General features: G+C 50.4%; 1 protein-coding gene across 2 annotated transcripts; it reads left to right on the forward strand.

Moving 5' to 3' along the window:
- Positions 1 to 1,548: 1,548 nt before the first annotated feature.
- Positions 1,549 to 20,494, forward strand: SDC4 (syndecan 4). Of its 2 annotated transcripts, XM_039563496.1 has the most exons (5): positions 1,549 to 1,703; positions 15,205 to 15,346; positions 16,221 to 16,273; positions 16,515 to 16,698; positions 17,952 to 20,494. In XM_039563496.1, the coding sequence occupies exons 1-5, from the start codon at positions 1,629 to 1,631 to the stop codon at positions 18,101 to 18,103; spliced, it is 606 nt and encodes a 201-aa protein (XP_039419430.1). In that variant the 5' UTR covers positions 1,549 to 1,628; the 3' UTR covers positions 18,104 to 20,494. The 2 variants fall into 2 exon arrangements, with proteins under 2 accessions (XP_039419430.1, XP_010395319.1); XM_010397017.4 differs by lacking the exon at positions 1,549 to 1,703 and having other exon boundaries at positions 15,109 to 15,346.
- The last annotated feature ends 937 nt before the right edge of the window (positions 20,495 to 21,431 follow it).

Below are 21,431 nucleotides of genomic sequence, written 5' to 3' on the forward strand. Positions count from 1 at the left end.
CACAGCACAGATCCCTCCCTCATGGCCTTGGATGCTGAGGTGAACTAAAGGGTTAGTGGCACATGGCTGTCCTGAGCACAGTGGGTCATGTACTACAGCAAACTCCCCCACAGCCTGCTCCAGGTTGGTTCCTGCCATTACCTGCATGTGTGCTGTCTTCAGGTTGTAACTATTTTTTTAAGCCCTGAGCAATGCTCCTTGTCCCTTCATGTTATGCCAACAGGCTCCGCGGCCAGCTCAGCACGGTGCTGTCGGGAGATCCTCCTGCCAGTGGTCATGTGTGCAGGCAGTCCTAGCAAACATTGAGGACACGTCTGGATCTCAGCTCATACCCTCTGTAGCTGTCTATTCCCAAAGGAACAGGCAGTTGGAAAAGCTGCTTCACCTTAGGGATCTTTTAGGTTGGAGATGGGACAGGGGAAGGCTACAAGTTCTTTTGGGATAACTTTGTAGTGCTGGAGCAGGCTGAGAACCAGATCGAGTGGAGCTGGCGTCCATACCTTGGCAGGTGGGATCATAGCACACATGCTTTGCTATGCATTGCTTCCCTGTTAAAAAAATATTTTATTCTGTACAAACTAGAACCCAAGTGCAAATTGATGTGGCTGCAGCGTGAGCACGGGGCTATACTGTTATATTTCAGGTGCCCCTCGGGTTAAGGAGCTGAAATATATACTGCCAAGCAAATTCTTACGGTCAGGCAAAGTTATTAACGTGAGGACAGAAAAGGAAATAGTTAAACTGTGCTGTTGGGTTTTCCCCCCCTGTTTATCAGCGTGGGTTTTTTGCGCTTGTCACTTACATAGAAGACTGAGGGAGCGGTTTCGTGTTCCATCCCCGACGAGCCCCGAGTGATGTAACAGCCCGGCGGATAACCGCGGCGGTGACACGCTGCCAGGGACAGGGACTCGCTCTCGGTTTTCTGTGCATGTGAGAGTGTCACTTGTGGAATGCTGCAAAAGCGGATGCTGTCTGCCCGCTCCCCCCACTTTCTCTTGCCCTTCTTTTTACCCCCGCTTTCCCTTCCCTCTTTTCCTTTTCCTCCTCTTTTCACTTCTCCCCTCCTTTCGCTTTTCCTTTCCCCCTTTTCACTTCTCCCTCCCCTTTCCCATCCTTTTCCTCCTTTCCTTTACTCCTGACCCATTTCTCCCTGCCTTTTCCCCCCTTCCCCCCATCTCCCCTTCCCTCTCTTTTCCTTCATCCCCTTTCCCTGTCTCCCCTCGTTTCTCCTTTCCCCCCACTCCCCATAACGCAGTGACCGTGGCCGCCGGCAGTGCGGGCTCCCAGCCGTGCACGGCGGGTTCCGCACCCGCGCAGCCGGAGCCGGACCCCTCCGTGTCCCCTCTGGGTGCCTCGGCCGTCAGCCCCACAGCATCCCCGCGCCCGCCGCCCCCCTCCGCCAGCCCCGGTGTCGATGCGGGGCCGTTCGCAACCCCCGGCTCCCGGCGGGTGTGGAGCGGGGCCGGGGCATTCCCGGCAGGCGGGGGCAATGCCGCTCCGCCCCCGCGGGGCTGAGCCGGCCCTATAAGGGCGGTGGCGGCGGCGGGGTACGGCCAGAGCTCGCTCTGGTCGGATCCGCCGCTGCGTCCCTCTGTGTGTCCCTCTGTGTGTCCCGGCACAGCCCAGCCATGCCGCTGCCCCGCATCCCGCTGCGCGCCGCGCTGCTGCTCGGCCTCCTCCTGCGAGCCGCCGCCGCCGAGTCGGTGAGTCCCGCCGGAGCCCCCGCGGGGCCGGGGAAAAGGGGACGGTCTGCCCCGGCAGCGAAGGGCTCCCGGTGCCCGGGGGAGGACTGGGTGACCCGCGGGGCTTGGGCCCCACTCGCTAGCAGCCTGGGAGCTGGTGCCACCGCTGGCCTCCAGGCGTTCTGCCCCCGCTGTTAGCCCTTCTCCGGGGAAGGGTGGCTGAAATAGGGGGACGGCGATAGGGCCGTTCCCGTTCTTCCTCCGGTTCCCTTGGCTCGGACGCTGCTTCCTTCGGCAGATGCCAAAGCAGCGTCGCCGCTGCCCGGCCGTGCCCGGTGCAGGGCTCCTCCTGCCCGGTGCCGAGCTGTCCCCGCGGCTGTGCCGCTGCTCACGTATCCCGCTCTGCCCCGTGCGCAGGGTGCTGGGCTCACAGCAGTGCAGGGGACCCGGCTACCTGGTGGAAATGAGCTGCTCTCCGTTACGGTTTTAATCTCCAACTTCTGGTCGTGAAAATCCTTTAATTTTTCTTTTCTTATGCATGTGTGGTGGGTCGGATGCGTGCGATGCGTTACAGCACCTGGATAAGCTTTCCAGCCTTACCTATTTGGTTGTGCTGGTACCTGGTGTCTTTCCGTGTGTATCAAAGCTTCCTCGTGTCCACATGGGAGTGAAAAATGATGAGTTACCGTGGAGGGTTTAATAATCTATTAAATATATAGAGGTGAAACATTTTGGATGCTTTAAGCCGGCGCATGTGGGGTCTTCCTGGTGAAGCAGAGACCTGGGGATTCTGACTTCCCCGCTGTTTGTTTGTTTTTGTGTGTGACCATCTTGCTGATAGTGCAATCAGGGCAGATTCCTCTGTGCTGCTGAGATTAAGGTAACTGCAGGAGATCAGGGGTTCCCAAAGTAGGTTTAATCATTCCCCATTGGCTTGTTTTGGACTGAAGGCTGGGTGGGCAGATCAGAACTGATAAGGGTCTGCTGCTTTCTAATAGGGCCACAGGGCTGGGAAGTTGCTGGTTGTAGAGCAGGAATCTCCCACAGAGAGCATCTGTAGTAATTGTCAGCTACTCTGCTAAAACCAACCAGCCCAAATCCACTTTACTCTAATCTGGTGTCTTTATCCCTGCCATTAAGCACGTGAATCGGTCGTTTGGGAACTGGCCCAAACTAGTAGGGCAAACCTTTGGGGCAGACAGCATCTGGAAGTTGCACTGACCATGTTTGGTATGAAATGCAACTTGGTGTCCCTGGGGACTGGACTGGTCTGCAAGCATCGGATTTCTGAAAAGACAACAAATTTTGCACAGATGTGGTCTGTGAATCCTTATATAGAATTTACGTGAAATATTTATCCGTGTCCTTTAAGCTACCTAAGATGGAGTGTATGCTTGAGAAGTAACACTGGCCTACTATGAAGCCTAATCCAAACAAATTGTTTGGGTTACAGGCTGCCAGGGAGGAGACGAGGATGACACATGTCTTGGGAGGGTTCTGCTGGCACTCCTCCCATATTATTTTTTTTAACAGCCCTGCCAAAACGTGCAGGGCTGCACAGCATGTGGCTCTTGGTTTTTCTGCGCGGGCAGGGTGAAGATAGGTAGCTGTTTCTTAACAAGATGGGGATTGTATTTCTTGTGCTTATGTAAGAGTGTGGATGTTGAGAGTGATTCGGTGCTTGAATATTTCCCCAAGCCTGTACAAACAAAAATGCCTTGGCTCTTTTCCCCTTGAGCAGCGTTCTGGTGTAAATGGGATTTCTCCATGTGAAGCAATCCTGGATGTGTAAGAGGGTGGGGAATATTACTGAAGTGCTTAAGTGTGACGTTGGTGCTCAGGCGGTGGGTGGGTGGGTGGGTGGGCTGTGTTACAGCAGCCCCGCAGCTTTGTGTGAGAACATTGCCTTCTTCCCGCGGGCCCGGGGAGGCTGGAGCTGATGCCTGATGTCACCAGGTGGTCCCCAGCCCTCTCCGCTTGAGTGCCTTGGAAAGCAAAGCATGTGTGGGCAGGATGCTCCCCTCTGTGCTGTACGAGGATGGGTTTCCTGCAGAAGATGCTTGAGGGGGGATGGACAGAAAGTCACCAATGCATCCAAGATGTGGGATCAGTGGAGTTAACAAAGGATGTGAGGTCTGCCTTGCTTGGGCAGAATGGCATCGCTGAGCTTTCCCTGTGCTTTTAGCATCCAGAAGTGCCCCTGGCAGCACAGGAGGGAAGCAAGGAGTATTCCCCCATGGCAGAGGGTATTCCCTCTGCTGCAGGCTTGGGCTCTGCTCCGTTTGTCTGGGCTGCTAAAGCGCCAAGTGTCCAGAGCTCAGCAGGGCCGTAGTAGTGCTAGTGGGCTGCAGGCTTGTTGCAGTCATCCTACTTTTGTGCCTTGAACTACGCAGAAAAAGTCTTCCTGCAGCACCATGTCGTGTTTGCGTGTCCTCAGCAGTAGAGAGGAGCACAAATCCAACCCAGAAGCTCCTGGCAGAGGATTGCTCAGGGAGAGGGGGCAGGCTTCATGCTGTTTGTGGGCTGTTTGCTGGTTTAAAGCAATCATGCTTAGAGGCCTCCTGATTGGCAAAGCTGGTGTCTTGTTGATGATAGCTGTGTTTGGAAAGTAGTGCAGCATTATTAATGTTAAAACCGGTTTGGCTTGTCCTGCTGCCATTGATCCCCGAGGCCTGTTCTTTCTGCTCTTTGCCCAGTTTCTCATCTGTCCCTCCCAATCAAATCAAGACATTGCTATCTGCACGTTTTACTTTATTTTACCTTGACTTGCCATGCTCACATTTAGAGCAAATCTCTGCTTTGCTTCAGTCTCCCTACAACACAGAGCAGCAAAGTGACGGTGACTAAAGCGATGTCCCTTAGCCCTGAAGGGGAAGGAGCTCATGACTTCTGGTAGTCAAACCCATAGCTGTTTGTGGGGATGAAATGACTGTAATGTGTAGGAAAAAAATAACCACTTTAGCACCTTGTGCTTTCTTGTCGTGCATGCACGACTCCTGGGGTGGGAGTTCAGGGCTGCACGGTCCCTCCACAGCTGAGCACCTTGTCCCCGGTAGCTGTGGAGGTTCCCATGGGTAGGAACAGTCACCCTGCAGCACTTGAGGCACAGTCAGGGAAACAGGGCTGCTGCCCAGCTCTCATCTGTCCCAAGTGCTGCCAGTGCCCATGCTGGAGAGTGCTTTCCTGTGGTTCAGAGCTTTCCCGAACATCTTGCGCAAGAGGCAAACTGGGGCTGAACTTGGTACTTTTCAGATTTGTGATACCGGAGGCTCATTCACCCTGGGAACTAAGGGCTGTTAGCCAACCTGATTGCTCCCTTTCCTGCCCCTCCTGTTGCTCTCTCCCAAGGTCTCAGCCCTTTGAGATCCTGCAAAGGTCTGCATCCAGTCCAGCAACAGGGAAAATGTTTTCCCTGTGTGTCTTCCCCTCTTCCTTCCCTTCCAAGCCTCTGTTAATGGCTTTACTATTGCCTTGAGCTGTTTGAATGGCATGGGGAGGCCATTTACTCTCAAATGCCTGAACTAGAGCCTAATGTGACCTTGCTATGATTTTCCTGTAGTGTCATACTGCGTTTTCGAAATGCTTGTGTCCCACTTCCACCACAGGCTGGAAGCTGCTAACCTGACTTTCCAAGTGATGATGAAGAGGGGGCACACTGGCTTGCTGCTCAGCAGGCAGCCTTCAGCACAGTTCTTACAGCTACTTTTCCTTCCCTTTTGACTCGTGGTGCTGGTAAATGCTCTGTTGGAAACATCCTGGCTGCTTGAATCCCCTTGGTGACAAGTTACCACTAGGTTGTGTGTTTTATGTGTAAGTTGTTCTTTCTCAAATGAATGGATTGATGGACTTAGGTTTAAAGACTTTTCTTGATTGGTGATAGTATCTGTATGTGTAAGGATGGCATGGTAACTGTGGTTCCACAGTCTGCAGTGTAAATTACTTGGGTTGACTTGTTAAGATTACTTGATTAAGTTATCGTGGCTCTCTGATCCTGCAGAACTCCCCAGCTATCACTTTGGCCAGACTAAATGCAGCATCCATCTTTCAAAACACTTTCTAGCTCTTGAGTTAACATTTATCCTCTTGAGCCTGCTCTTAGGTCTTGCAGCTGCATTCTCCCCCTCTACTCAGTACATCCTGTTCCTTTATGCTCTGTAACAACAGCCGGGTTGTGCTGCTTTTGCAGCCTCAAACGAGAAGCTGATGCAGTTGAAGCACTACAAAACCGAAGGGACAAGCCCTGCACACGCCTGACCTCCGGGCTGCTGCTGAGGAGCATGTGTGGCTGTTTGTTTGAGACTCGATGGAATGCAAATGCTTGAGATTAAGGATTCAAATGATTTGCACTAGAATGAGACTCTTGTGATGAGACTGGGCTTGGTGGCTCTGAATAGACAGGGCAGCCTGCTTAGAGTTTCGCTTCTAGTAAGCCTCTGCTCTGAGGGGCTGTAAAAGATCCTACACTAATGAGCAGTTAGGGCTGTGCTTCTAGGTTAGTTCAGACTTAGGTTTTTTTTGTCTTTAAGCATGTGCCTGAATGTTTGTCCAGTAAATGCTGCTGGTCAGAGGACCAGTTCTGCTGTGTGTCGCCCTGACTTGCAGCAGTCATGCTCTGACTCAGGTTTCTGGCACTTGGCTGGACATCCCAGCTCCCGGGAACACTGCTGTCACCCTCTGAGTAACGGCCCTGGCCCCTTACCCAAAGCAGTGACTCAGACTTCTGAGGCGCTGCAGCACAGAGGTGGATCTCTTCTTCTGGGGCTAGAAAGGGGGTGACAGGCAAAACTAGTGCTGCTGCTTGGCACCCAGTCTGTGCTGCCCTTGGCACTGAGCGCCTTTGCGGCTGCCTCCTGTTTAATCTGGTCGTGGCTTTGGTGGGCAGAAAAGCTGTCGGGCTCTGACATGTGACTGCTGCCAGCAGCCGAGTTGGTGTTGGCAAAGGCAGATCAGAAAATGGCCCTGTCTTGAGCAGCCATAGCTTGCTCTGGCAGCTCCATGGTTCCTTCATTTTCAGGCAGATACTGTTGGAAACAAGAGCTGCATGGGAGAGAGGAAAGCAGCAGTATTATCTGAAATGACTGAAAGCATTCAAAGCAAGCTAAAGGAGCATAAAGTCTCAAAAGAGGGGGTTAAATACTTAATCCTGAATCTGGAGAAAATGTCAGCGTAGGAGGGGAAAGCACGCAAGATGTAGCTGCATCCCTCTCAATTTCTGAGGGCTGGCTGACTTGAATAGTGTGCTTCTTGTAAAAGTCTTATTTTTGCTGGAAATACACACTCTTGTCAGTTTATCCTTAAATCCTTTGAGGCTGAGACTCTGCTTATGAAATGCCAAGAGGCTCTTGTTAGACAAATTATTGGGATAACTTAAAAATCAAAGCAGTTAATTAAAATCTCAGGGAGACACTCCTTGGGGCAGGAAGGAGACTGGGAGACCCATAGCACTGTTATCCAAGCAGCTGGTGTTACGTCAACCAAAACCACGGCTGCTTCTTGCTTAAGCAAATCGTATTCTGTCAGGGAAAGCAAAGCCTTCCATGGGAAGGATTTCTCTCTTTCTGCCTTAGCTGCTGAAGGGGAAAAGGTGTCTTCACCATGGGTCCTGTAAAACTGTGCTGCTGTCAATCTTGAATACAAGGAGATGTGGCCTTGCCCCACTTACCTTGCTGCGAGGCCAACCCTGCCTCCTGCCCTTTAGCTGCTGTTACAGTCAAACTAGAGCAATAAGAAGCAATGCTAATGTGGGCAGAAATCTCTGTGCAGAAGGCAGATGACTGAGAGGAGTATGGCTGGAAGGAGAGCACCTGGTGTGATGCTGTGCTGGCCCGGAGAGGAGCAAGACCCATAGGTGAAGGGATAGATCCTGACTGGTGTGGTGCTAGGAGGGTGGCAGAAGCTCCTTTAGTGGGCTAGGGCCCCCCTTTAAAAACAGAGAAGCTCCTACTCTCCTCCAAATGGAAATACAGCCCTTACTGATGTCAGGAGTTTTTGCTTGGAAGATTCTGTTCCTCAGCAAGGTAAATATTTATTGGAAATCCACAGTGTGCAGTGGAGAAGAGTCTGGAGCCAGGATCTTGCAGGAGACTGTTTATGCGCAGGCTGTTCTTGGCGCTAATTCCAAATTTCCTGAGGCTGAGTATGAGGAGCTGGTCCTGCGTGTTGGTTACTCACAGACTTGCTCGTCCAGCTGAGCGTGGGCTCTGCAGCGCCAGGGAAGGAGTGACCAAAACAATAGCTGGGTCCCTCTGCTCTGGCTGTGACACTGTGGGTGCACAGACGTGGTCAGGGAGGGCTGGAAAGCTGCTGCTGGCTGCTCACCCTCTGCTCAGAGAGGGGAAGAAGCCTCACTGGGAGTTCAGAGCCCTCAGAGAGAGGAAAATGCTTCTGGAAGTGACAGGTTTCCTGAAGTACAGCTGCACTATCCTGAATAGCACACGCTGTGTCTGCTGCTTCCTGGGCCCAAGCCAAGGCATAAGTAGGGAATGTCTTTGTGAGAAAACAAACCAAAAAATCCCCACCAAACCCCACACACTGAAAACCCAGCCTCTGCTGCTGCAGCTAGCCAGGAAAATCCCTGCTTTTGAAATGTTTATTTGTATAAATGCTCACACGGGTATGGCTGATAGTGTAGCAGCAGTGCTCCACTGTCTCAAGTGCTTTTGTGCCGATAACTTCCTCTGCTGCTGTTCTTTGCTGGCACCTTTGCCAGCAGAGCAAGGCTTGAAATAGCATAACTGTGCTGGCAGAGCTCAACTGCCTGGGCTAAGCCTAAATCTTTGGGCTACTACTTCTGATTAGATTAAAATGGATCGTGGGAGGGGAAGCGTTTGTAGGGCGCAGCGTTGGGAATCTTGACTGTACAAACAAGCTGAGATTAGCCACATGGTGAGCCAGATAGGAAAGGCACTCTTTGAAGTTGGGTGTCTGCCTGGCTTAATTTTGCTAACGCTCTGGCATGAGGGAGCATAAAGATCCCAAAATGGCACGTCACGCATTTCTTGCCAAGTGGAAATTCTGCTTGTGTGCGTGTTTGGGGAAGCACTGGGGTGCAGCTGTATTCTAGGAGAGGGCAGTGAGGGCAGGTCTTTTCCTGGCATGAGGGGGAAGTGTGATATATGAAATAGCCCAAGTCTGAAGTGTCAGCATGAAAAATCATCCCTGATGGAAAAGCTGTTTTTCTGGGGCATTTATATCCTTTTTTTCTTCTGCAGACAAGGATGCAATAGAAGCCTTTAATAGAGTAGGGCAACTCAGAGTGAGCTGTGAGCTGGAAAAACTGTGAATTCCATTTTTAACCTTGAATAGAATTTTTCCAGCTTCTGAGCTGAGCTCTGGACAGTGAAGCATATGAACTACTTATGATTAGGTTTGTAAATACCATAAAAAAATATAATCTTTTTATGAACTAGGTGTGAATCATGGCCTGTGACCGGGAGAACCCTTCAGGGGCGTGAAACGTCTCTGTCACAGTTGTTTTCCTCACATGAGAGCTCCTGCTTTTTCCTCCTGTAGTTTTCCTCTGAACTTTCTTTATTTGCTTCAGGGCAAGTGATGCACACACAGCTATCTGCAACTGCCTGCTGAGCTTTGTCTCCCTGAGCTGGACTGGGAAGTGGTCACCTCCTTCATGCTCGGGCTCTGGAGCTGGGAATTGAGTGTTTAGAGCAGCTATTTTGCCACCGTTGCAGTAAATATATCCCAGCATGTGCCTTTCTGGCAAAGGACTCAATCTTTATGGCTTTGCTCTTGGCTGATAATCACGCAAAAGCAGTTAAACAAGGGTTCATTCCTTTCTAATCTCTGTCCTGCTCCTACAGCGTGGCTGGTGCGTGATGTGGGCTGGAGGGAGCAGGCTGTGTGTAAGCAAGAGCACAGCAGCTCAAAGGTAACTTGAGGTTTGACTTTGTAAGTGCAAGGAAGCCTATTTTGAGCAAGCAGAGCCTGGGAGGATTCATCCCTACTGCAGGGAGGCACCCGTGACAGCGAGTGGCTCTCCAGAGCCCGGGATTAGAGTGTAATTGTCACGGGGATTATGGCTCCGCTGCCACATGAGCCCCCGGGAGAGCTGCTTGTGGCGACACAGCTTAAAGAATCACACAGGGAATGGGGGAGAGGGGGAAGTGGGCCAGGCTGGCACTGGGATAGTGCTGGATGTGCCTTTCACACGTGGGCTGTGGAGTGTGAGCACACCGGGCTGCCTGGCGATGGAGACCTGCTTGGGCAGGGACTGAGCAGGCTTCCCTAAAGTCGCCTTGAGCAAGCGATGCTTTTCCCATTTGAACAGTTCCCCAGCCTGCATGTTGCTCCTGCTGCCTTATTAAGCAAAAGCCTTGTTTGTGTTACTGAGCACAATTTAAAAAAATTCCTTTTCCCCTCTTTGGTAAGAGGCACAAAGACTGTGCAGTAGCTGCTATGGGTACTGGAGCTGCCTGCAGGCTCTGGTCTGTGCTCTGCTCTGATTTCCCCCTTAGTCCTCAGAGTGTCGTGGATTTACCTTTATGGCTCACTGTGGTGGGAGTGCTGGACAGTGGCTGTCAGAGGAGATGGGCAAGGCTGGCTGTGGTCCTAGGACTGCCTGGAAAGTGTTGAGCAAAGGTAGTATTTAACTATGTCTGGAAGCCTCAGGTGATCCTGCCATGCAACTAAATGCAAACATGTGTCTGGAGGGGAGCTGTTTAACTTTTGTCCTTGGCACCAGGGCCAGGGCAGGCTGTGTGTGCTGCAAGTTTTACGTGGGCCAGACTGACCAGGAATGGGTGGTAAGATGGTACCTCCAGGCATGGTCACAAGGAGCCAGCACAAGTGGATTTTTTTACTTTACTGTGGCTGATGTGTTAGGGGAGTTAGGTGTGACTTCGATTGAAATGTTGATATTTGCTTTGCTCCCAGGACTAAAATGACTTTTGTATATTTATTTTCTTCTCCTCTACACAGAGCTGGAGCATGGAGTGAGGGAAGGGAGTGAAGGGTATTTTGGGGGGGAAATATAGACCCTTCCCTTACTAGTCTGGAAGGAGCTGCCTCTGCTGGAAGCTCATGTCACTTCTAATAAGGTTTTTTAGTGCTTATTCAGATGGGAAGATAAAGCAGTCTTTGCCTGTGGCCACTGCACACCTCCCTCCTGTGGAGATCTGCTCTGTTTGGGCTGTTTCACACTGATTTGGGCTGCCCTGTCTCCAGTGCTGTGTGGCTCCTCTGCTTTTGGAGGGCTGTTGGGGCTTCAGGGGGATGAGCTCACTCCTAACCCCTGCTCTTTCACATGCTTGATGTGAGCTTTAGAACCTTCCTGGTTTGTGGGCTCCTGCAAGAGCTGGGTGGAAGTGAACTGCATGGAAATCCCCTCTCTTGGGCTCGGTGGTTTACAGAGGTTTGCATCCTTGCAGCTGCTCATGTTGTTCAGGAGCCCTTCCTGGTTAAGCCGATGTAGATGTGCATGGTGGTGGTGGTGGGAGGTGACATCTGTCTGTGACAGGACAGGGGCTGGGGAGGATATTTTGTGTAAGGCTGCTTGCTGCAGGGAAAAGAGGTGATCTGCACAGCCGACCCTGAGTGCAGCGCACCTGAGAAGCCCTGGGAGCAGCTCACACCTGCCTGTCCCTGCAGGCTGCACAGGGTTAACAGGTCTGTGCCTCTGCCCCCTTCTGCCACCTCCCAGGCTGGCCCAGCTCCATGTGCTTTTGTTTAGGAAAGGTTGACTTTCACCTTGCTTCTGTTTACTCCCAGGTTTATGTACACAGTGCTGGGGAGGGAGACCAGGAGCAAGCGCTGAGTCTCCATGCCAAAATTATAAACTTGATAAAGGGTTCTGTACACTGTGAATGCCCCAGTCTCTGCAGTCTGACTCCCTTTGCAGCTTGCTGGCTGTGACCCTTCAAAGGAGTTTTTAATGAACTCTGTGTTCGATCAGAGACAAGGGACAGCTGTAAAAGGCAGTCCTATGTCTGGAAAACTTTGTCTCTGCCCCAAAACATCATTTGGGTTTTTTGGAAGGGGTTTGCAAAGGCTGTGGTGAGGGCATGTGGGCTGGGGCAGGTGAGCTGCCTGGGTTTGTTATTTCCCAGAACTTGTCAGCGGCTGGGGAAATTCACACATTGCACAGAAGCTTTGCTTGCTGCGTCAGTACAATAGCTGATATTTCTTTGAGAAGAGGCGAGGAAAGCCCCAGGAGCACGAAATGGAGTGGGATGGGCTAGGGATGGAGCACAGCAGGGCCTGGGGTCCCAGGGGTGCTCTTCTTGTGCCTCCACCAAGCGTCTGGCTTCATCCAGTAGTGCAGCTTGTCTCAAAACATGAGCCCTCTGTGCCCAGCTTTTCCAGGAACGATGCTCACAGTTCACCAGCCTGATGTGCTGGCTGTCTGGCTGGGAATAAACTCTTATTTATTTATTTTTTTGCCACTGGCAGGCAGGAAAAGCTTTTGCTCCCCAGCACGCTGTTTAATCTCCCCCAGTGCTTACTGGGGATAAAGCTGCTTAACATGAGGAAGAAATCCTGGAACTAGATTCGTGCAGGGAAGGTTGATTCCTGTACAGACCCTTCCTAGAGAGGAGCATATTAATAGTAGGACTCTACTTCAGCTGCCAGGGTGAGGTGGGGCTGTGCAGCCGCCCAGTCCGACTCTCCCAGCAAGTCCCTGGCCTGGCTCCAGCACAGGGATAACAGGTGGTGGAAAGGAGCCTCGGAGCAGCGCTGGTGCCCCTCTCCAGCTGGCAGTTGCAGAAGGTGTTCAGCTGAACGTGGCCAGGGATGTCTTGGCAAGGGCTGACAATCCTCCTGTGGCAGTCTCAGAGCTTTTTCCTCTTGGCTGCAGCCTGCAAGCTGAGAGGAAGTAGCAGCATCTTCCGTGGTGCCTCTTCACCAAGCAGCAGAGCTGCAGGGAGGACTGTGTGCTCTTGGAAAGGGATGTACTTTTTTTGAACAATACTCCAGGGAGCTCTTTATGTGGCACTTGGGAAGCCCGAAGCTCTTGCTTTTAAGTGCTGTGAAAGTGCCTGTGTGCCCTCTCACAGGTGTGTATGCAAGGAATGTGCCTGCTCCAGACCTGCCCTGTGAGCACCGTGCTCCAGCGTTAACTCTTCCCAGCCTGCCCATGCCCCAGCTCCCAGGCAGGGCCTGCTTCCTAGAATTACATGCCTTGAAACCTGGAGAGTAATTATGGAGGTGCCCAGCAGCCCTCTGACTTTACTGTCAGGTGAACCTGTAATGTGAGGCCACTGCCCACAGGAAAAGTTTCCTGTACAGTTCGAGAAGTTCTTGCAGCTTCCAGGAACTTCCCCATCCTTGCTCAAGAGGATGATGAAGAATGAGTTCAAGGAATGCTCCCATATAATCTTATTTATGCTTGTGAGTCAGTAATTTCCTTGTTGTGTGCTCTGCTGGTAAACACAGTCTGTCCTGATTTAAATAGAGTTTTTTGATAGCCAGACCTGGTGTGTTCCACAGCGTGCACTAATCACTGTGGCTGTGTGCCGCAGATCAGCCCGTGGCTGGGCTGATCTGATAAGGCCAGTGGGCTGTTCAGTCACCCTGGGGCTTAAACCTGGGTTTTCTTGAGCCGCCCTTGCTTGGACATTAGTGGCTGTGACTCATGGTGAAGTACCGGGTGAGCTGGCACCGGGGTGTGGCACAGCACAGCGCTCGCCACCATCAGTCTGCCCGATGCAGGGTTGTTTGGATCTGCAGCAAATGTGCTCTCCAGCCCCGGGAATTGGGTTCTTCCTGCCCCTCGATGAAATGGCCAGAAGCTGCCCTGCTGCACGCTGGCAGCAATTTCCATTGCAGGGCTGGCTTTGGCTGGGTTTCGCATATCTTGAAATGAATATGCCTTGGAGCAAGTGATCCGTAACGTCAGGAATGCCTGATTCCAGGCTGGGAGAGGATTTCTTTCAAGCTGACTTTCCTCCCAGCCCCCTTCCCGGCATCTAGTGCCAGACCTGGCATAGCAGAGAGAGGGTCTGGGAGGAGAACTGGCCTCAGCACTTAATGCCCTCTGGGCTGTTCATCTGGTTATCCTGTAGCCTGGTTGCTGGGGAGACCAAAAATGCCTCAATAAGCAAGGAAAAGCACATCCAGTGCTGCTGCTCCTGGTGCAAAATGAGAAACATCTTGTGCTTGTTGGTGGCAAACCCAGTGTGCCAGTGGGCAGGGGAATGGGGCTGGGAGCAGGGCTGGGACTGTGGGCAGAGGAAGCTGACACATGGCTTGTGGCTGATAGCCGGCCTCGGCTAGAGATCGATAGCGGATGTAATTCATCACCTCTGGGCTGTGGGATGGGCCACACCTGGCCAGGTGAGCAGGAGGGCTGGCCCCAGCTGCTCAGGGCTCGGTGGTGCTGCCACCCAACTCTGTGTCCCCACGAGTCTCTGATCCTCCTCACCCCAGTGAGGCTATGGCCCGGTAAGCTTGTACATTGAGGGAAACCCCTTGGATGTGCAGGACTGTGGAATGCTCTCCTGGGTAGACAAAACCTTTGTCAAGACTTCCCAGTCGTCCTGTGAGGACAGCATGAAAGAATGTTACCAGCTTAGCCCCCAGCTAAGGGACCCATCCATCTGCATTGTGCCTCTTGCCTTGGGGGAAAGGGTTGAGTCCCCCTCCGTGGTGGTGATGATTTCATGGCTGTGGAAGCATCTGGAATCTGTGGGGTGGTGTTGAGCAACCCCAGAGCTCATACCTTCGGTACCCTCACCAAGGCTGGCCCCAGGGCTGTGGGGAGAGGAGAAATAGTTCTGGGAAGTTGCATAACTTTGGTGAGGGCAGGAGATCTGGGCTTGTGGCTCCTGGAAGGTTCGAGTGTAAATGAGCTCTGGTGTGCAAATTGCCATTGTGGCCAAACAGCTGATCTCTGGGAGGCTGTCCAGCTTTTGTGCTGTTAACTGCACTCCTTGGGCCTTTGGATCCTGGAGAGATTTTATAGGTTTGTTTGTTTACATGCTTTTTAAAAAGGTGAGGCAGGGGAAGCTCTTCCTTCAGGCAAGTCATTACTGATAGCGAGTGCTCTTGAACGTCAGCCTGTATTGCACTGCAATTCAGCTGAACTGACAGGCCAGCTCTTAACCCTTGGGTGATAAAATAGGCTTGTTCTCAGTATAAAGAGTGAGGAATTGCTTTGGCATGAAGCTTTGGTGCTATGCAAAAAACTGACCTATGCGTGTCAGATTTTTTTCCTGGGAATAACAAGTCCTTCCAAACTCTCCCTTATCACAAACGGAAGGTATTGCTTTTCCAAATGCTTTTGTTACAAACTCCTGACCAAGATCCTGTTGTGGTATTTTCACCCTGGGTGTTCAGGTGAACCTCTTGAATCTGTAGCCCTCAGGAAATTCCCCTCCTAGACTGGCTCTCACTTCTGTTCTGAGAAATTCCAGGGGAATTCAGCTGATAAAGATAATGCTTTTGGTGGAGAGGAAGTTCAGCATTTAATATTTTTCTGGTGGAAGTGATGTGCTCAGGCTCTGAACTGTCTGTGAAATGCTTCCGAAGAGTTGTCTCATATTTAACATGTTTCCCCCTCCATTTACAGGTGAGAGAAACTGAAACCATGGATGCTGGGTGGCTTGACTACCCTGCCTCTGGGGACTTGCCAGATGACGAAGACATTGGTGAATTCAGGCCTTACTTGACCTCTGATGGATTAGATATAGATGAGGCATCCGGGTCGGGAGGTAAGTGGGGAAGTGGATCTCCCTCAGCTGTTCCTGTGAAACTTCTTTCAGCACCAGCCCTTGAGTGATGGGCTAAATCACAGCCAGAGCTCCAGAGGAACCACAGTGTCAGGTGGAGATGAAAGCTGTGACTTGTGGTCACTCAGATGAGAACAGTGGAAGTGGTGGTGCTGTGATGTCGAATCACTCAGGGAGGACAGATGGAGTCCAGCCAAGCTTGTCTTGCTGCAAATGAAAAGGCCTTGTGCTGGCTGGATCTTTTTCCTGTTGAACTCCAAAGAACTGCTGAGGAACTTAAAAAAATATAATCTATTGTTGAGGCAGTGTTAAAAGGCTTAAAGTTAATGTCTCAGCTGAGGCCAAACAAGGTAAAGGACTAACTGTTGTTCAAGTGAGCTCTTTGTGATGTGCAAAGCTCCCTGCCCAAACCAGTTTCTGTAGCTCTGTGTCCCTTTATGTGAACACTTGTTCTCTAAAAGTAAAAGAACAAGTGCTGAAATTGGTGCCTGACATGTTTGGGCAGATCTGGAGGGTTGGTGAACGATCCTTTAGGGACGGGCGGTGGGAGCAGTGCCCTCCATTGGCATTGCCTTATAAGCTATGGCACACCTGCTCTGCAGGGGCCAATGGATCCAGCTGAAGATCCCTCCCAGCAGAGAGGTGTTGGTTTCAAGATTACATCTCGTGGTCTTGTGCAATCCTAGTCATGAAATGATAAAGAGTACTAGTAGATAAGAGGGAATTGTAGAGGACCAGAGTCCTAGTTTGTGTGCAGTTGCTGGTATTGCAGGAAGTATCTGAATTCTGTAAAAACAGCATGTAATGAGACAAAAACTTGAGAGCCCTTTCTCGGTTTTTTTTGCCCCCTCTGCAGACTACCCAGACTCTGAAGATGGCATCTATCTGACCACCATGGATACCCCTGTGGTAGGTATTGCCCTTGTGTGTTTTTAGGCACCATATAGCTCCTCTGGTCTGTCTGTGGAGCTTTTCTGAACACCCTCCCCCTCTGTAAGATGTGGCATCAAGATGAATCCACCTACATGAGCAGACAGTGTACTCGTAATACCCTGAGCAAACTTTCTACTCCCTGCACACCCTCCTGGTTTCAGCTGTGGGTAGGCTGGGTGCTGCTTGCTGATGGGTGTGGTCTGTCTGTGTTCTGTAGATACCTGACAACTATATCCCTGGAGATACTGGGAGAAAGATAGAAGGTGAGAAGAAAAACACAGAGGTGGACAATGAAATCATTCCAGACAAAGCTGTACCTGTCGAAGAGAACCTGTCCAACAAGATCTCCATGGCAAGCACAGCCAACAGCAGCATCTTTGAAAGAACAGAAGTCCTTACAGGTAATACTCCACCTTGTCCTGGTAAATCATTAATAATGAAAATCAAAATGGCTTCTGTTGTTCCCTGTTTCTCTGGGGAGCAGCTCCCTGCTGACAGGGGAGTGAGTTGCTTTACCTCTGTGGCTACCTGTAGCAGGGTGGCTTCTGCCTCCCAGTCCTTAAACAACAGCAGAGCCTGCTGCTGGGATAAACAGCTTGTTTTTGAGCCTGCCAGCTGACTGTTGGCTTAAGTCATGTGGCAGCTGCTCTGCACCCGGATTCTGCCTCAACAAGAGGTGTCTCTGGCCATAAAGCAGTGACATCATAGACTTTGATACCAAATACAGGCATTTTCCTTCCAACCTCTGCCCAAGTCCTGCCTTTTCTGAGCTTTGCCAGGAGCCAAGCAACCACTATAAGGGATTCCAGCACATGGTCAGCTGTAGGAATCTGAGTACCAATGTCTAGAGCAAAACGCAGTGACTGCCTTCCCCTCAGCATGTGGGAAGGGTCTGTCTCCAGCATATTGCTGCTTCAAGCACTTGGCCTGGTGGTCCAAGTATAAACCCAGGCCCTTTGTGCTGATCTGCAGCCATCCTCCCAGTCAGAGAAGAGACTGGAAGAGTGGATTGCAGAACCAGCTAGCAAAGAAGCTGATTTAGTGCAAGGAATAGGTGTCACAACAAGGGATAAACTTCAGTGAAGTCTTGTGGCCACCCTTGGTGTGAGGAGAGAGGAAACCTTAGTGGTTTTTTGCAGGTTTGTAGGTTTTGGTTGTTGGGATGTGGGTTGTTGTTTTGTTTTGTTTTGTTTTTTTTTTTTTTTTTTTTGAGGGAAGTGGTGTTGGTAATTGGATGTTGATGAATTGAAGCACAGCATCCCCAGGGTGTGCTCACACAGGTAGCTAACAAAGCATTCAGATTGGAGCTCTACCATTCTCCTGTGGCCTGTAGTGGGGCTTTTTTGGGTGGGTTTTTTTTTCTCTACAGGGAGAACATCTTCTTGTCAACATTTCTTTCTTGGACTAAACTGGAAGATTAGCTCAAACTGGTTAATGTGGAACATGTTATTATTCTGTGGCTGGACTGGAAGCAATCCTGGCCTTTCCCAGTGACATCTGCTGTTGCTGAAAGTGCCAGCACATATGGTGACAGGCACATGGACACGGACTCTGGAGGCAGCTCTGGGGGCTGCTACTTTGGAAGCAGATTTTGAGATGTTGCTGGTGGTTTGGAGTTGCCCAAGACTTATTCCATTCTCTCTTTCCTCCCCAGCTCTCATCGCAGGAGGAGCAGTGGGCCTCCTGTTTGCCATCTTCCTGATCCTGGTCTTGGTCTATCGCATGAAGAAAAAGGATGAGGGCAGTTACGACCTAGGGAAGAAACCCATCTACAAAAAAGCCCCCACAAATGAGTTCTATGCCTAAAGCTCAGCAGCACCTTGTGCCCATCAAGGGACAAACAGACTGTATGGAAACACTGTGCCCTCAGATGAGATGTGCTGAACAAATGCTTTTTTTTTTTTTTTTTTTTTTTGGATTGAATTTCAAGGTGACTTTGAGAAAAAAACATACTTCCTTCATGACCCTTCCCATCCCACTCAGCTAACAAGGGCCCAATGAAATACAAAGAGTCTGAAAAAAAACCTCAGTGTATTTTTTTTCTAAGTTAGTGTAAAAAGAATAAAGATGCCAAATTTTCTGCTTGGTTTTATAGAGGGTATGTAAACACAAACCAGACTGTATGGAAGCAAACACCATGTGTTTGCATCCAGCGTGCCGTGCTGGGATTGGCTGCTTCTATAGAAGATGGCTTTTTTTTTTATAAATCTTGCTACTAGATGTCTTGCAGCAGGCTGTTGATGTGAAGCATTTTTGTGGAGAACTATTTATGAATCTCTTACACTACAGATAAATGTTGCCTTATCAGGGAGCAAAAGGCCCACAAGGGCTCAATATCCCTGAATGCCATAAAGGGCCTATGGGAATGTCTTCCCCAGGAGAGTTCTGTCTCTTCCTGTTGGCCCCAGGCAAGGGTCATTAGTCCTTGAAATCAGGACAGCCAGTTGTGTTTGGCTATGGCGACACCCTTTCCTTGCCTTCAGTCTCTTACCTTTTTTTAAGGTTTGCTTGTAGGATTTTTTTATAACAGAATTTTAAAGAAAATAGCCTAATGTTTATATAAAGTTTGTAGAAATTGTTTTGAAATAATAAAAAAAGTAATCTACTTTTTTAATTTCCTCAGATTTATTTTTTCAATCCCTTTGTGTTTCCTTTGGCCGGGCATTTCTTTAGAGATGCTTTTATATGATTCATATTCTGAACTGAAGCAGAGTTAGCTACAGAGTGTTACAGGTTTCTTCTAGTTCTATAGCAGCTACTATAGAGGTGACAGATATTTATGATTTTCTCATAACTTTTCTAGGATTTTTAAAAAAATAGAATTATTTATAGTTTCTGAAATGGCTGCTTTCTCATTTGGTAACTTTTATCCTTTTTATGTAAAACACTAATATAATGAGTCTCTGTGAAAACTATTTAAGCTTTATTCTGTGAATTTCAATTATAAATTCAAGGCAATAACTTCTGTATGCAAAGTTGGATGCATAAATATGATTGAAGTAGGGAAATGACAAGAGTAATTCTAGGCTGTAATATATTACAATCAGTCCTATAGAGCTATATATTATATATTTTACTGAGATACATACAGATGAGAATGAAAAGGCTGGAGTTAATTCTTCAGCAGCCTTATGGTGTGTAAGAAGCTTTTGATCTTGTTTGTGCTGCTGTTTGTCCAGTGTCTTGTGTAGAGCACCAGGGGCTTGTGCTCGGAAGGCACCTGGGTGCAGCTGGAGCTTGGGGGCTCTGTGGCCGTGTCCTGGCTCCTGGAAGCAGGTTGGGATGTGCCAGGTGTGATCTGCAGAGTCAGAGCAGAGATCCCCACCTTGAGTTGCCCTTGGAAGCAAGTGTTGGAAGCTTGCAGTGTGGAGGTGATAACTTTCTGTCCCCTACGGCGCTGTGCCGAGCCCTGCCTCTTGGGCAAGGCTGGATCTGAGCTCTGCCTGGGTGGCATGTCCCACTGGGAAGCACTGAGCTTTCATAGGGGTAAGCTCTGAACCCCCCGCTGTGGATCTTTCTTAGCATCCCCTGTACACGGCTCCTACCTCCACTGGGAGTGGGACCAACCCCCCAGTCTCCCAGAGCAAAGGCTGATGTGTGTCCGGTGCCTCCGTGCCAGGAAGGTGTTACAGAACCGTGAGCGAGTTGTGTCCTCCTGCGGCTCCGAGTCTGGAGTGGTGAGAGACAAAAATCTGAGTGGGAGTCCCCAAAGTGAGCACCTGAGCAGGCAGCACAAAACCAAGCAGTTGCAAAGCTGGTCGAAAATGTCATGGCTCCTGAAGCCTCCTTCCTGAGGCTTTGCTGTAGGCTTGAGGCCAAACCCAGAGAGGCAATAGAAAGAAGTGTCCCCTTCTCAGGGTGAGGCAGAGATGTGTTGAGACATCGGTGGGAGAGGAGAGCTCCTCCTCCTCCGGGTGGCTCACTTGGTCCCAGTACAAGCATGTTTGGGGTAACTGTGGGCTCTGGGAGGCTCTCAAAGCTGTGCAGAGTTCACTGGAGGCTGGGAAGGAGAGGGAGGATTGTGCTGCCTGTGGACAGCACTACCAGGAAGGCAGGAGCTGTGACTGCCTCTCGGGATATTTAGATTCTCTTGTGTAATTGCTCTTGGGGATTTTCCACTGTTACTGGTTTTTTTTTGTTGTTGTTTTTGTTTGTTTGTTTGTTTTTCTCAAATAAATGGTACTTTCTAAAACTGGCTTCTTGGACTGTTTCTGATCTGAAATTACTTTTGGGAGCTGGATAACCGGGAGCTCATGTTTGTGTAACTACTTGGTTTTCTGAAGGGCGAGGCACGCTGGGACCTGGTGCGGTGGCCCGCAGCTCAAAGGCGCTTTGTCAGCAGCTCCTGGGCTGCCTCCAGTGCCTGACCCATGAGTGATTCCCATAGGAGCAGCAGCCCGGGGTCTCTGGAGCTTCTCAGCTCCTTAAGCAGAGACAGAACAGTGCCATGGGGTGAATCTGTCCTGTCTTGTGCTGAGTTTTGTGATGGCACTTTAAGAGCACTGTCCGCTCTTAATCAGGAGGGACAGAGGGAGGTAGGAGGAGGCCTGTGCCTGTCCCCTGATGGCAGCAGCACATGCCTGTCCCTTCAAACGAGAGCAATGTCCTGGGCATTTTGCTTAACCAAGTTTCAAGCCAACCCTGTTTAACCAATGTAGGCCTTCCACTGGGTGCAGAGCTGATCAGCTGCTCTGGGAGCAAGTCCACGGGTAACTTCATGCTGTTTGGGCCTAAAACAGCTACTCTTTTAGGCAAGCTCTGGAGGAAGCTCCTGTTTGTCTGAACCCCTCTGCTCTGCCAATTTGGTGCTCTCAAAGGACAGGACCCACCTCTCTCCCCAGGCAGATGGGAGAGAGGGGGAGCAGGGCTGCTCACTGGGACCAGTGCTGAGGCGCCTCAGAAGTGCTGTACTTAAATAGATTATCATCCTCGAGAAAATCTAATTCCCTTCTCCCTGGTGGGAATTCCTGCTCCAGGTGGTTTGGATTAGCACAGACAGAGGAAACAAATCGGGAGTAGTACACAGGCTCCCTTGGGCTGAGTGAGTAGCACATGCTCTTCTGCTCCTTGTTGCCTGCTCCGTGCCAGGTGTGCTCTCAAAGGTCCTCTGAGAGTCTCATCCAGTGCTAAGAAA

Source organism: Corvus cornix, chromosome 20, assembly GCF_000738735.6.
Source record: "Corvus cornix cornix isolate S_Up_H32 chromosome 20, ASM73873v5, whole genome shotgun sequence".
In the NCBI taxonomy this organism is placed as follows: domain Eukaryota; kingdom Metazoa; phylum Chordata; class Aves; order Passeriformes; family Corvidae; genus Corvus; species Corvus cornix.